The following is a 15,630-nucleotide window of genomic DNA, read 5'->3' as shown; positions in this document are numbered from 1 at the left end:
ACACCCAAAAAACAGGCATGGTTTAGGTATTATTTCATATTGTTCAATATCTATTTAGTTAAGATTAATATATAAAATAATTAATACATTTAATCCACCTATTCAAAGTAATATATTTATATATAAATTTCTAAATATATAAAATTATAATATATAATATTTAACTCTAATGTATAGTATTTGATTAATCTAACAAACCACTGTATAGCTGATTTACAAGAATTCAAGAATTATCCTTTTTTTTTATTTGCAGACTATAAAACATAACTTTTAGTAATATGTACATATGTCAGGTTGCAAAGTATCTCCTATACTAAGTACCTAATAAAAACATCAAACTGAAAAACTTGAATTAAACAGAATCTGAAGAAAACATAAATGTTTACCAGATCTATTTTTATGCCTCTGTGAGTCATGTACTTGATGAGAGGCTAAGAAAAAAGGAGAGCTAACTAGCTAACTGTCAGAAAAGTAGGCCATCCTAAAAGAAATACTGCCTCTCTTCAAGCTGGGATCAGCACAAGTTTTGTAGAGGAATGTTTCCAAAGTCCTAAGGAGTCATTGAAGTCCTCTGTGATTCAGAAGGTGATAAACACACTGTTTCCCTTTGACATCTACAATGCCTCCAATAAAGGCTACCAACACAGCCAGTAGTAAAAAGCAGGTACTTTAAAGGAGCATTTATTTCATCAGATCAAGGAGATGAATTGTGATCTAACAATATTTATCTCCACTGAGAGTACATATTGCCTAAGCATCACTAATTCTGATGTAAATATTGCGCAGGAGAGGAAGCTACATTTCCTTTGATAAAATTCATTATTCATACTGTAGAATCATCCATGTTTTTTATTTATATCTTGAATTAAACACACCCAACTTACTTGTCTTTCAGTTCCAATACTTTTTGACCAACAGAGTTCAGAAGATCCTCTAACTTCTGTTTTCTGTCTTCAGTTTTCTTGAGATTACTATAAAAATGTAACATTTATTTTAAGACTATGGAACCAAGGGGAAAAATAGAGTAAATATAACAGGAAAGTAATTTGCACAGAGATAGTTCAAAAATGTTCTTCATTGTGTTTTATATTGAAATATAATATTTCCACACGTAAAAACTTTGAGTACTTCTCATCACATAGTTTCTAAAATGGAAACCAAACACCCCATTCCTAAAGAACAGAACAAATTCTTCTCAGAAGAATTTTTAGACCTGGAAAAACAACCAGTACAGATTCCTCAGGTTATGGATGGTCATAGGACTACGTCTTGTCTTTCCAATCCTAAGGAGAAACTGAAAATGCTTGGTGCATGACTGAAAAAGAGGAACCGTATACCTCAAAAAATAACATGGGTTTAACTGAGAGAATACATGTTAAGCATAGCTGTGATGTTCAGTTCTCCCTGACAGTATTCAGCTGAGACAGGTGAATCATGATTGTACAAAAAACATCCAAGGTGTAGCTTCCAGGAAAAAGAAACTATTACACACTTCTTCTCTCTCAGTATGTACATTTTATTAACTCTGGATGAGGTTATCTTTTATCTTTTGTTTTTAATAAACTTCAATTCACACACTGAATTGCAGAATGGTTAGGGTTGGAAATTGCAGAATGGTTAGGGCTGGAAATTACCCCTGGAGATCATCTAGTCCAACCCCCTGCTAAAGCAGGGGGGTCCAGGCACAATTTTAATATCAGAGGAGGAGACTCCACAACCTCTCTGGCAGCTTGCTCCAGTGCTCTGTCACCCTGAAGTAAAGAAGCCTTTCCTCATACTCAGATTCCTCCTTGGCAGCTTAAGTTTCCCCCACCACCACTAGAATTAAAACCAAAGATTTTGTAATAGAGTCTAACTTACGCTTCCAAGCCAGCCTTTTCTTTTTCCAAAGGCTGAATTCGTTCTAAGACATGGGAATACTGGATGTTGGCATTCACCCAAGCTGCTAATGGAGCAGCTGCAGCACTGGCTCGTTTAGCATTCTGAAAAATTCAGTACAAGAAAAGTTGTTATAAGAAAGTCCTTGAAGTATAATGTAGAAGAGATAAATACAGGATAAGTAACAGCAACAGATTTTCTAGTTACCAACTTAAATATGCTAATAAGCCAACTCTTCTAATGAACTAATCTTTTAAATTGTTACTAAGATTGTATTGAATGTCATCAATCCATGTAAAAACCACAGTGGGTATTTTTACAACTATGAAGCTAAACTGAAAATAAAAAGTTTTAAATCAATGAATGATTTATTAGACTCTTACTGGTACAAGGACACCAAAGGAGCCAGTTAGAATTCCATGGTCTGAGTTTTACTTTATATCAGTAGGAAAATCTTATGAGTACTTGACTCCATAATGACTTCTTACCCCACCCCTTCACACTCACCAACCAAATTTTCACTTTAGGAGGCAGTATGCAACAGAGTAATCTCTGCTATACCTTTATCTGTTTATACTGACAAATTCTGTTCATCACTTTTTCTCTAACTGAAGTTAATCCTAAAAATTTTGCTGGCAAACCAGGCAATCATGTCTTTTCTTTTGGCCTTTTTTTGCTCTAGTTTTCATTTTACATAATGCAATCAGGAATTACCTTTGGATCAAAAGATGCTCTGTTTTTAGAAAGAAGTTCTTCAACACTTGCTCGTATTTCTTTTGGAATATTACGGGCATCAAATGATTCTATGTCCTCCCTTACACTTCTTTTGGCCAAGAAACTGTGAAAAGAATTAAAAAAATAAGTAAAGAAGAAACAAATGTTAAATAGGTTACTTCCATATGAAACCGAGGAATTCTGAGCACAAGATTCCTGAACGCAACATAAAGTAGTTAATTAAATTAATAATTAATTTTATTATTTGTAAATTAATGTTTAATTTTAAAGGTAAATAAAATTCCTACCTCTTCATGCTCACCCATGATGTATCAAAAATCCCCATCAGGCGCAGAACTCCCTCTAGAATGTCTCTGATTATGTCAGGGGGCATCCGTAGTGACCGGATTTCTAACAAAGCCTCTGGCTTTATATTTCCAACAGCCAATTTAGCTTCACTAACCAATGGCTTAAAACATGAATGAAAACACATTAAAAAAAGAGATGAGCATACAAGAAAATAAACATTTCCCATTCCAGTTTCCACAAAATTTCTTGTTCTTTTTAAATACTTTATTACCTAAGAAACATTGATGCAGATTCATGCTTACAACCTACTAAAAAATTGCCATGTATTTACTAAGTGATAATAAGTTTACTTCCATATAAAGCAGTATAATATAATTGTGACATTGTGATACAGGTATCTTTTAATAATGATGCTAACTACGATTTGTAGGCATGACAGGGGATCTCTTTGTAAATATCCATAGAAGTACAGGCCACAAGAGCTTTCTGTTTCCAGTAGCTAAACAAATCCTTCATCCTTACCAACAAAGCAACAAAATGGTGAGGAAACAAAGTTACAAATTATTATTAAAGACTGTGCACACCTTGCACATGCTTCATATTTAGCAAAGAACACAGAATGGGTCTAATCCTGTAGTTCTATGTCTCTTTCAATATAAGGATATAATTCCTTGGTACCTATGATATTTAAAAGGAAAAAAATTAAGTTGTTGTACTGTTCTTTTAGTCTTTAGTATAAATTTTAAATGCATAGTATGAAAAATACAGACTAAATGCAATGAGTGAACACACATACCTCCCAGAAAACCTGATGCTTAACAGCTGTAAAATCTCTTGAACATGCAATTTGCTATAGCACCATTAGGATATCTACTATTCAGGATTTAGTAATAAATGTAAATTATCTCCCACTAAACTATGTCCATTCAGCTATCATACAAAGCCCTATATTACCAACTTGATCAAAGCAAAGCAATGTAGTAGGCTTATATAAATTATGAGTAATTGTAAAATATTACATAAAATCAGCAGAACTCAGCTAGAGAGCATGGCAGCATAGAAACAGCAGGTGAAGGCAAGATTTGTATTGAAAATTCTTTCTGTAATTATTATCTAACAGAACACAAATGCCAGAATGACAATCTCTATTTGCAACGTGGCATACTGTTTTCTAATGCATAAAAGTTCTAATATCAAAATAATTTAGAGTAAAATTTAAGAATTGCAGGGATAAATTCTGCAAAACCATTTTGTATAGCAGGACGTAAGTCAGACAAAATCAGACTGCAAAATATTGCTTTTCCTTATCAGCTCTCACCTGAACCTCTTTCAGTTCATCTTCAATTTTTCTTTTTCTTTGTTCTATTTCTGCAGCCTCTTCTGCTATTCGGTGTTTTAGTTTTTCCATTTCTGCTTTTTGCTCACTAGCACTCTGTAAAAAAAAAAAATCCTTTAGTTTGCAAATTTACACAGACTTTATTCCTTTAGGTCTCTTATTTCTTTTAGTCTTCATTATAATAATTTGCACAATACCAACTACAATAAAAAAGCTGAGTCTATTTGATATTACGCAGGCTGGCTAAGTAAATAAACTATATGGAATAAGCATAATTTGCTTTTACAGTGCGTCCTTTCCCTTCTTCACCACAGACCAGATCTTTATCTCTCTCTGTGAGGCTCATTATGACTTTTTTCCCCTTCTTTCTGATTTTCCATTCCTATGTAAGCCTTCCCTGAAAATCATAAGGGTGAGAGCCTAACATTCTTACTACATTTGAAAGTAGTATTTGCCTTTCATTGTCTTTGTCCTCATTCCATTTTTTTTACAATTTCTTTCACAACACCATTTTTTTAAAACACTCTTTTTCGATCATGTTCATAAAAGCAGAAGTATTGGAACTATGGTTTATTAGCCTAGAATTCCTAATCACGGTAGTGATTCTTTACTTGGAATTTTGTACCAATCTGTCTATAAGGACAACTGTCTAATGTCATGCACTTATACTGTAAATTGCTTGGGTTTACACTTTTTTTTCTGGACTTGTACTGTATCTACCAATGCCCACAGGCAGACAGTAGCTATTAGACATCTCCAGGAATCCTAAACACTTCAGTACAACAATTAATATCTAGTATATAAAACCACAGTAGAAAGGACCTTAAAAGCCTTTTATTCATTGAGGATAAAAGTATAACATAAAATATCAATACTCTAGGCTCGGATCACCTAACAGATAAAGACAACAAAGCCCAGAGTTTGTGTTAACAAACAGTATATAACACATTATCATCACTAGCAATTGTTAAGCTGAGTTGAAGCTTCAGCAGAAGGTAACAGATGCATAAAAGCAGAGAAAATCTTTAATAATAATCCTCTGAGCACTTAACCCAAGCTACAGATCAGCATGTTATTGAAGATTACATTCAAATCCATAAAACATTAGCTACATAAAACTAGATTAGACATTTCATGCAAATGAACATGTACTGAATGATCGCTCTGAATAAGAAAACCTTAACATTCAGTTGTAGGTCAAAAGCTTTTCTCTGAAAGGAGATTAAAAGAGTCTGTATGCATTAGAGCTCCCTCTGTTATATAAGCTAGATCATTTGAAGTGACATTAAAATGTTAGAGGGTACCTATATTTTATGCTAATCTTAATAATCAGACTTCCACTGTAATTTTTCTGATGTCAGTGGGGCCATCTTGTTTCATTGCTTTTGGCCTATCCTTTGATTTTCTCCTACAGTGTAGTATGTGCTACCCACATACCTGTAACTCTACTGGACAACAGCAGATGCAGTTTTAAAACTGAAATCATCAACACACCAAGCCAATCATCATTATTCAAATTCATGTACTACAGACAGAGAGAGCCTAAAAGTACTAAAAACTGCCTACAAGAGACTTACAAAGGATGGATGTAATGGACCTTTAAAGCATTGTGAAACAAATGGCTTGAAAGACCAGGCATTTATTCTACTGCATACAGAGAATGTCTTTGATATCAAACTTTAGACTGAGCAGATTAAACAGTAACAAAAACAACAGTGCAGTGACAGCAGACTCATTACAGTTTATCCTACATTTATAATTCCAGGAAGTGTCAATGTAGAGACCTATTGTCTACACAATTATTTTACTTGACTGAGAAAACAGTACTAAAGAAAATTACAGAATTTTGAAAAAAAAGTCTGCCTCTGAGCTGAAGAATAAAAATTCAAAGAGTGATGAATATAGAGATATTATCTAACCTTCTCTGAAGTTAACTTCTTCTGAGAACCAGACCTCATGAAATACATATTTTCTGATAGTTCACAAATTTAATTCCTGGTATTTGTTACTTAAAATGGTGCTACTTGTAAGTATTTCATTGAAATTTCCTATCCAGGATAAACATAAAAGCCATCAGTTTGGATTTACAAAGTCCTAGGAAAACTTTCAGACAGACTAAACTACAACAGTGAACACTGCTCAGGTACAAAACTGCACTCTTCCTACTCAACCAGTTCTAACCTGATTTAAATTACATAATCCTCTGTCCTGTTGCAGCTTTATTCAAGTCTCACGCCTTCCCTTAGGCAAATTCTTGTAAATGCATCAGGTTTTTTAACAGTTGAAAAGAATACAAAACACAGGCAGTTACAGAGACCAAAGACAGAGAAACAGCTTTTTTTCTTTTTCTTCCCACTTTTGATGTGATTGTATACACCACCTGCATAGATACTGTAATTTCTTGAAGTGCAGCATCAGCTTCATCCTGCTTCGTTTTGAGTAAAATGCTTTGTTCTTCAGCTTTCCTGTTCAGGTCATCTACCAGGGCTTTAGCTTCATTCAGCTTTGAAACACCTGCCTATAAAGGATCATAAGAAGCAGATATTTAGGAACAAATTTTAAGTGAATTTAAACAAACATTTTCTACAAATAGTATGGACAAAGAATAATGTTGATGAATCTTTTTTTTTAATTAATTTTCACATTTTCTTGATATTATTTAACCTAAAAATTAGATCTGGTAGTTCTAGCTGTGTCGCTCTAAGATCTGTTACTACAGCCAGAAGATAAAAAAAAATCTCAAAATAATAAACTTTTAATGAAACAACAACCAGCATATAATCTTTTTCCCAGTAATTCAATAGCATTTCAGTTAACTGATATTAACTCAATGTAACTGTATCTCCCCTAAAAGCAAATCAATAAAAATTAAACAGAATGAAATAAAAGAGATTATCTGATTTCTACATATTTGAACACTCTAAAAAACATAAATATAAAATAAAGTTTCAATTATGCTCAATATTAACTATTTTCTTTATTCACACTTTCTACATTGTTACTTAATGCTAATTACATAATACCAATATTTCAAGATACATTTGAAAAAAAATGATCTGGAAGATATTTTGATTGAGGAGAAGCATCTCTAATTTTCCAGTAAATTATTACCTTTGTTTAACAGCGCATTTAACAAAAAAACATGCTGAGTCTGATACATTCTTGAGAAAAGTATTAACAAAAACAAGAAAACCACTTTTCACTCTTTCAGGCACTTGAACAGAGAAGGGCATTAAGATTGATGTTATTTCTCTCCTGAAACCACATCATGAGCATTTGTCAATAGAGGACACATCACATAACCACGTTTGCAGCTACAGCTCATTAATACAAGAGACATTTCCTAATGCAAGAATATATAGAAAAAACATATGTTAAGGGTTTTAAACACATACCTGCAAGTGGTTCTGCCTTTTTATTAGCTCCCTTCTTTTGCTGCTATTGATGGTACTGTATACACGAAGGAATGTCATATACCTGCTAGGTGTTGCTCCGTACATTTTACATGATTTGTGGATTGCCAAAAATGACTTCAGAAAATCAGAATGACCTGTATAACACCATTTGTTACACAGATAATTATACTGAATTTTATCTCAGATTAAAATAACTAAGAAAAAGCAACAAATATGCTTGCTTTTTGAGATATGAATTACGAGTATTCAAAATAGCACAAATACTACACTTTTTTTAAGTACTTGCAAGGAAACAACATGTAAATACATTTGAAATGCCTATTTCTCAGAAGGAAATACACACTGAAATTGTTTGCTGTTTGGAAAAGCCAGCAGAATTAATTGCAGACTACTGAAGGCTAATCGTATAAGAAACTACTTCCACAAAAACGGAATTTTAAAATACTTGGGACTGTTTTAGAAATAAAGCCCATGTGTCTTCTCAAGAAGACAAAAAGCCCCTTTTTGTCTTCTCCCTCATCTCTGATAACAGGCAAACTAAAAGGTTTCCTTGCCATTCAGTTTATTGAACAGTTTCTCAAAAAAAGCCCAAAGATACACTAAAATAAATTGCATTACCCTACAAAAGAAAAAATTGCTAAAGCATATCTATATCTAAATGAATGCCTCTAATAAGTACTTCGGCCTAGATTAATTATGATGATCTAGGATAAAGAGGGATGGTAATGTGAACACCAAATACTATTTTTGCCCATTATTCTGATTGGTCTATTAAAAAGCAATATAAACCAAGAAACTCCAAGTGATCCACTTACCATCTTATACTCTGCTAGTTCCATGACCTCTAAGTGCTGCTTTTATAGAAAGTGGCTAAAAGTAGTATTCTGCAAGTGAGTGTTGACACTGGTCTCTTAGATTATGTTTGAGACACTCTTTTTAACATGGCTATATTTGAAGCCTTCTGATAAAACCTAATTATTCTGAAAGAGGGGCATTACTTACAACAAAGTAGTTTTTGAAATTAATAAAGTAATATGAAAATCTACAAAAAGAATAATGAAATATATAAACTGAAAAACTCTCAAAACATCAAATTTTCAGGTTGTGAAATAACACCCACCTAGAAGAAAGACACTGACCAAAACAAAATACAGCTAAATCAGCGTATAAAACTGAATATATACAGGGATTGCTTGTGACAGAAGAGACTACATTTGATCAGCCAGGATGTATGTTCCAAACTAATGCTCCCTTGTGTAAAATGCCTGACATGTGAATAACAACGAAGTCTGTGAATATGCTGGAAACACATACTCGAAGTATCTATGTTATTATCTATGCTCAACAGGGGATCAAGTGTTTAATGACAATAATAATAACTAGTAGGTCTACCTAAATATTACCTGAATGTTTTTTCTTAACTTCTTTATGTGTTTTTCCAGTCTTTTCTTGTTCATCTGAATCACACAGAAGCATTTCAGGTATCTAAAAAAAATCACATGATTTTTTGCATTAAAATTATGAACAATGACAATCTCAGTTAAAATTAAAATTAAAAAAAAAAACCACAAACCTTCAATCTAGTTTTCTTTTGAAAAGACTGAAAATGATACACTTAGAAAAAGGAATCTACAGAATACTTTTAGCATTAGAAAGATAAATTCTGCCATTCCATGTCACTGATAACTTCTTGTTCTCTCAAGTGGAAGATATTTACCCCAGAGGCACTGCCACCGCTGCTGTTGGGCTCAGCCCTGGCCAGGAGCACATCCTTCTTGGAGCCAGCTGGCATTAACTCCACCTGACATGAGGGAGGCTTCCGGCAGCCTCTCACAGAAGTCACCCCTGCTGGCCAGCCTGACACCAAAACCTCACCACACAAACAAAATACACTGGCTTTAACATTTTGCTTGTAGTCTGTATTTTGTTCTTAAATACTGAGTTTGATCAGAGTCATTGTAGTCAGCATGTTGTTCAAGTCAGCCCACAGAGAGAACAAAACATAATGTTACTGGTAAAATAACAATGCAAATAATATTTCACTGTTCTGTGGAATTTTCCACCTTTGCATAAGTGTACAAAGGAATTAAATAAGTACAGTGATAATTATTCCTTCCCAACCTTAAATATCTTGACCTTATTCACAAGAGCTCAGTTATATTTAGAGATACTGATTTAAGTAAGTCACAATTAATGCAACTTACCTTTTTCATACTGTCTTCTGACCAGGTTTCCATCCATAAAACCTGACATTTCTTATACAGTGCTGGATTACTTTCACAGTTTATAGTGAAATTTAAATTGGTAGAATCCATGATCAAGACAACATGCAGATTTTGTTGGATCCCTAAGAAAATGCAACAATTTTTAGTAAATAATCTGACTACATGATGGTAGATTTATTGCAAATACAACATAATTTACTTTTTTTTAAATACTTATCACAAGGCAATTTCTGAAAAAAAAAGAGCCTATAACATCAAATCACACTAGGAAAGGAATGTTTGTAAGAAGAAACTTACTAAGTACCATGAATTCTCATTATCTGTACTACAGTGCTTTTTTTAATTCTGAAGAGCTGGCAGTATTTAAGTAGAAAGTGCTAGTTCTCATTCTAATTCATGCAGACCAACAGAACCAATCAGAAGTACTTCCATGGCTGGCTGCTTTGACTGTATTCTTTCTGTCATATTCTTTGATTTATTTCTAAACTATTAAATCTTCTCATCGGGCCAAGGAAGAAACACAAATAATTAAGAAAACTATCAGTAAATTTGCTTATAATTACTAAGAATCCAAAGTTATTTCTTGGTATAATTGATCAATAGAAGAAATCTCTGCTACTAGATAAATGTAAAAGCTATACAAACCAGAAAATAATGGGGAAAAAAAGCTTTCTTCCTTCTAATTACTTTCAACAGTAGATTTCATAACATCTGTAGAACATTCATCAGTACAAAATTTCAGACAGAAAAATAAATTTTCAGCTGAGGGTTCTGTGCCCTCAAATATCACAAATATTATTCCTGCCTGCTATTTGATTACTAATTAAAAGTAAAAATTGCACACAATAAAAAGACTATGTTTGAAATTATTTGTCCATGATTATACCACTTTTTAAACCTCATATTTTTAATTATAACTTATAACTCTGTTGACATACGGTATGTGAAGTAGTTGAAAATTGGTCCTGTAAATCCATCTTGCGATGCCTGATCCTTCAGAGGAGATAGCAACGGCTCTAATTCTTCTACTTTATACAGCCCAGGAACTTCTCCTATTTCAAGAATGAATTTGAATCAGATAAAATACACTATAATTCTTTAAATTGCTTTGAAGGTCTCCCTTGAATGGTCTGTATAGAGAATTCAAATTTCATAGTTTTCACCTCTCTACTTTCTTGGCTATCATCCCACGTACTTAATAATTCTTTTCATGATATTATGAAAACAACAACAACAAAAAAAACCCAAATTACAGTGATTCTATTTAACAGTCTACTTTGTTTGTATTGCTGAAATGTGGTTGAAAAAAGCTCTTTCAAATTTACCCAAAGACAGTGACCCTGTACTGCATACAAAATAGTCAAACCAAACTGTCATACACCAGGACACAGGAACATGAAAGTGAGTAGTTGTCTAGATTCTCACAGTTTTAACACTGGATAATCAAGTACTGATACTGTAAGCAGATCTGGTGTAGCATGTGAGAGACAGGAAAATCTGGTTCTATTATTAATCAGCTCTTAAACTACTGCAGTTCCAAAAAATGAATTTAGCATCTTTGATTCACTCCTTCAAGGATCCTCTCTCTGATCCAGGTACAAAGCTGGACAGTAAAATAAAGTCACTTTTGTTATTTGTTACTGTTGTTTATCATCTCACTTTAGAAAAGTGAGCTTTGCTGATGGCTGTTTAATTAAAGAACTCAATCTATACAATCTAGTAAAGCATTGGAAACCTCTCAATTTTGAGTTTTATGATAAAAGGGAAGCAGAAGAGTAGAATGCATTTTCAATCTGCTATTACACTGCTATCAAGAACTCCTTTGAAATGAATTAGAGGAACTGCAAGCAGTGTACTATAGGGTAAATTAAAGGACAACTAAGTGGACCTTGAGTCATGTTCTTACATATCAGTACTCATATTAAAACAGCATAGAAACCTAACTAAACCTTTTGATAGAGACATAAATTTAGAAAACATCATCTAATTCTGCCTCGTTGAGCTAAGTCTGTGTGGTAAAAGTAGTCCATACTCTCTTTGGACTTGACTCACCTGAGGACAGTAAACTGTTGACCATCTCCAGGAAAGTGGAATGAACAAACTGATAGTCTTCCAGCAGCAATACCACCTGCTGGGCTTCAATGCCTGCAAGCTCCATCACCTAGGGAAGACATTTAAACCTCAGTGTATTGTCCAGAAGAGAATGATAATCATACAGTATCCTGAGTTACATGGATCATAATCTTTCCTTGACTAGATATTATATACGTATTTTCTCCACAGCATCTACACTATTATATATTTACAAATATTTCCAGGAGATTCAGTTAAGGAACAAATATAAGGAACATTTTACCTAGACATACAGCTTATTAATGAAAAAATAATTAAAACAGGCTCTTTCATAATATAGAGTATATTTATGTATATGACTCAATGAGAGAATTGTATCACTCTTTTGTGTAGGCAAAGATCTAGAATTTTCTTTAGCATAGCTGAAGGTAATGAGAAACTGTTGATTCAAGGCTTGCACCTGGTTTTAAATAATATGTATGCTTTCATCAATCACTAAAATTTTATTTGATTTAACTACTATTGGATCATAGTAAAGACAGAAAATAAAAGTATATACCAACATGGATATATATACATGAAAAAGCTTTTCATATAAATATTCACATAAATTTCATATTTATAAGTTCTACAACAATCAAAAAGAGCTCTGGTATTCCAAAAAGTGGATTTTCAGTTAGTTACTCTAAAGAACAGTACACACATCTAGAGTGAGAACTTCTAAAAAATTACTTGTTTCATTTAGAATGTCATTCTTCTTCTCACACAACCTTTTGTGTCCTTCAAAATTCCCATATTCTTTTTTTTTCTTTAACATACACCTACAGCATTACAAAATAGATCAAAGTAAGCGACTTACATATTTAAGATCAGTTTTGAACTGCTTCAGCTGATAACCTCTGGAAATTTTGGGAGTAATCAGAACAGCTCCATGCATATGACTGACTAAAGAGGTAACTGTCCGACGACCTACACCACTCCGTCCTGCTAAAAGAAGTGATCCTCCAGGAAAGCTCAGCACTCTGTCCACTTTGGACATATAACTGAGGACTTCATGGAACAGTAAAATATCTATCTCTTTTTTGTCCCGTCCATAATGAATTATACCCTATTAAAAAAAAAAATTAAAAAAGGAAAAAGAATCTGATCACTAATAATAAATATAAGCAGTGAGATATGCAAACATCCAACATTTTAACATTTAGAAAAAAAGGCTTAAAAGCTTAAGAGATCACACAGGGCTTCATTCAGAAATTATTTTTTTTTTCACAGAATTTAGAAACCTCACATACCCTTTATGAGCAATAAATATATCAAAATTAACATATCACACTACGCCCAGCAGCAGAACACCTTGGAAGTCTTTGATATATTGAAATAGGAATCTACCACTGAACTAATTAAAACTGAATAATGGACCAGAACAAAGACTGAGCTGTGTCTCTGACTACAGATTAAATAATAACTCAGGAGAGTGTTTTAGGCACCTAATTGCTGCATAATTGCAGATTATGGAAGTTCCTAGTGAAAGAAACACAACAACAGATCCTATGATTAAATTATGACCTTGTTATACTCATTAAAACCTCATCTTTGAAGCCAAATGTATCTGTGCAGTCAGGAAAAAAAAAAACCAACAACAAAACCAACAAACTCCCTGCTTATTGAGGCTATTGAATTTCATAATTTCCCATATAGTGTATTGGTCACAAGCTGGCACTTAAGGAGAGGTGGTAGATTCCCATCTGCAGTCCATCAAAATCTATGACTAAGGGTGACAATCTCAAAACTCTCATCCTAAAAATCAAGATAGCCTGGAGGAATTAAAATGCTTGCATTTCCTCATCAAGCTCACTTTTTTGTACTTTAACTACTTAAAAGCATGTAAATCTCCAGCAGTTCTTCAAAAAAAATTATGGAACCATATCACAAATTTAAAACAAAATCATTTAATAAAACACTTTGGAACTGAAACAATGCACAAATATATACAGACATAAATGTTTCTCAAAGTGTTGGTTCATCAAACTGCTGTAAATCAGCAGGAAAGGCAACTGATGTCCATTCATCAACCTAACCTTGCTACATACTTCCTGCTGCCTGCAACATAACACCACAAGTCTTCCTTCACCAAATGCAAAAAAGTGATTCTTTGAACAGGAGGCAGCCCCCACCATAAGCCTGGTTGCTTGCATGTTATTCTTAGCCAAAACTCTCTAGAAACATTGCTGTGCATATTCTTTATATTGTTTAATCATGCCTCACTTTTTGAATAACATCTTTCAGGTCTGTTGAGTTTAGTCTGCCAAGTGGCCTCCCATGTGGTGGTAGTGCCTGGCCTGGTGTGATGAATGCCTCTTGACAAGCTCCCCAAGTTACATAAAAGGTATCTGTGAAAAAAAAAGGAAACTTTTGAAACTTCACGTGCTCAACTCATATGCTATCTAACTTGACTAGGCATTTCCTAAACAAATATTTCAGGTTTCTGTGGTAGGCTTCAAATGGCTTACCTGCCATATTGTCCAGAACATCTGAGCCCCAATCATCTTGAAACACACTGGTCAAAATGCTATCAAATACTTGAAGTTCTTTTATCCCAACAATTCTGTCACGGAACAAGCGGCGTGCTTCATAAGCAACAACTTCCAATACAAAGTCTGCAGTTTGTATTAACGAACCTACAGAATTTAATGAGAGAATTAATTTTATGTATTTATAATAGATTTTCAAATTTCTGCTTTAAAATACGAAATTGAAAATGAGCAAGAGAAATTACATACCAGCAGGAGAGCATCGGTAAGGAAAAAATAAGAGAAAAAGTAAACATTATGAAGTGCTTTTTAATAATTTCTTCATGGATCATTACAAGATAAAATGAAATATATTCTATTGAAGCAAGTTCTCTCTATTAAAACAAGTGTCAGCTTTTAACAAAAATGATCAAGGTGTTGCACATAAAGTTAAAATTAAAGTCAGTTTTCCAGGCAATGAAACCAAGAAAATCCAGAAGACATTTTTAAAAGGGAAGAGAAAGACTGATAACAAATACTAAACCAATAATAAATACCCAAAACAGTCTGTATTAGAAAATGCCCATAGAGACTCCAAATCTTAAATACTCCTTACAAAAGTAAAAAGTAAGTAACAAGCCTTGCTGCTCATCACTGGAAAAGCACGTGCACATGTTAACGTTAAGTACAACTAAGAAGTCCTTAAATCAGTTGAGACTGCCCATTCATTGATTGTCAGTGCAGCTTTACTGACATCATTCAAGATGCATTTACCATCTCATGATCCCAGAAAATAAGTGGAAAGGGAGCACAGCATTCTTATCACATTTATTGTCTTTAGGCAGCCCTCAATGCAACCTTCTAATGAATGTAAGAGCTAAAACATAATGAGTACTTGCTCTTGATGTAGTAATAATACCAATTTCAGAAACAAAAACAAGATTAGAAAGCCTATGAAGTATGTGTATAAACCAGGTTTATACAACCAGGTCAGCAGGACAAGCATGAGAGGCAAGGCTCTGGGAATACAGAAAACAACACATATACTCAAAAAAACCTATGCTCAAAAAGACCTCAACACAAAACACAAAAAAACCCAGAACAAAACAGTGAAGAGTAGGGGGCATAGTTCGAATTCTCATAGTAAGAATGCAGTCCCAACCTATTAA

The 15,630-nt window shown here is 33.5% G+C and overlaps 1 protein-coding gene across 1 annotated transcript in view; it reads right to left on the bottom strand.

Moving 5' to 3' along the window:
- Positions 1-15,630, bottom strand: part of DYNC2H1 (dynein cytoplasmic 2 heavy chain 1) — a 144,498-nt gene that overhangs the window by 91,365 nt on the left and 37,503 nt on the right. The window contains exons 47-60 of the mRNA XM_018908438.3: positions 14,462-14,629; positions 14,217-14,341; positions 12,811-13,059; positions 11,931-12,039; positions 10,817-10,930; positions 9,858-10,000; positions 9,057-9,138; positions 7,633-7,787; positions 6,618-6,755; positions 4,220-4,333; positions 2,901-3,061; positions 2,593-2,716; positions 1,861-1,982; positions 885-971 (exon numbers count right to left, since the gene is read on the bottom strand). Coding sequence (XP_018763983.3) covers positions 885-971; positions 1,861-1,982; positions 2,593-2,716; positions 2,901-3,061; positions 4,220-4,333; positions 6,618-6,755; positions 7,633-7,787; positions 9,057-9,138; positions 9,858-10,000; positions 10,817-10,930; positions 11,931-12,039; positions 12,811-13,059; positions 14,217-14,341; positions 14,462-14,629 — 1,891 coding nt within the window. The remainder of the gene's footprint in view (positions 1-884; positions 972-1,860; positions 1,983-2,592; positions 2,717-2,900; positions 3,062-4,219; positions 4,334-6,617; positions 6,756-7,632; positions 7,788-9,056; positions 9,139-9,857; positions 10,001-10,816; positions 10,931-11,930; positions 12,040-12,810; positions 13,060-14,216; positions 14,342-14,461; positions 14,630-15,630) is intronic.

This window comes from Serinus canaria, chromosome 1 (genome assembly GCF_022539315.1).
Source record: "Serinus canaria isolate serCan28SL12 chromosome 1, serCan2020, whole genome shotgun sequence".
Lineage (NCBI taxonomy): Eukaryota > Metazoa > Chordata > Aves > Passeriformes > Fringillidae > Serinus > Serinus canaria.
Note: the sequence above shows the minus strand (reverse complement) of the source record. Positions and strands in the feature narration are given on the sequence as shown.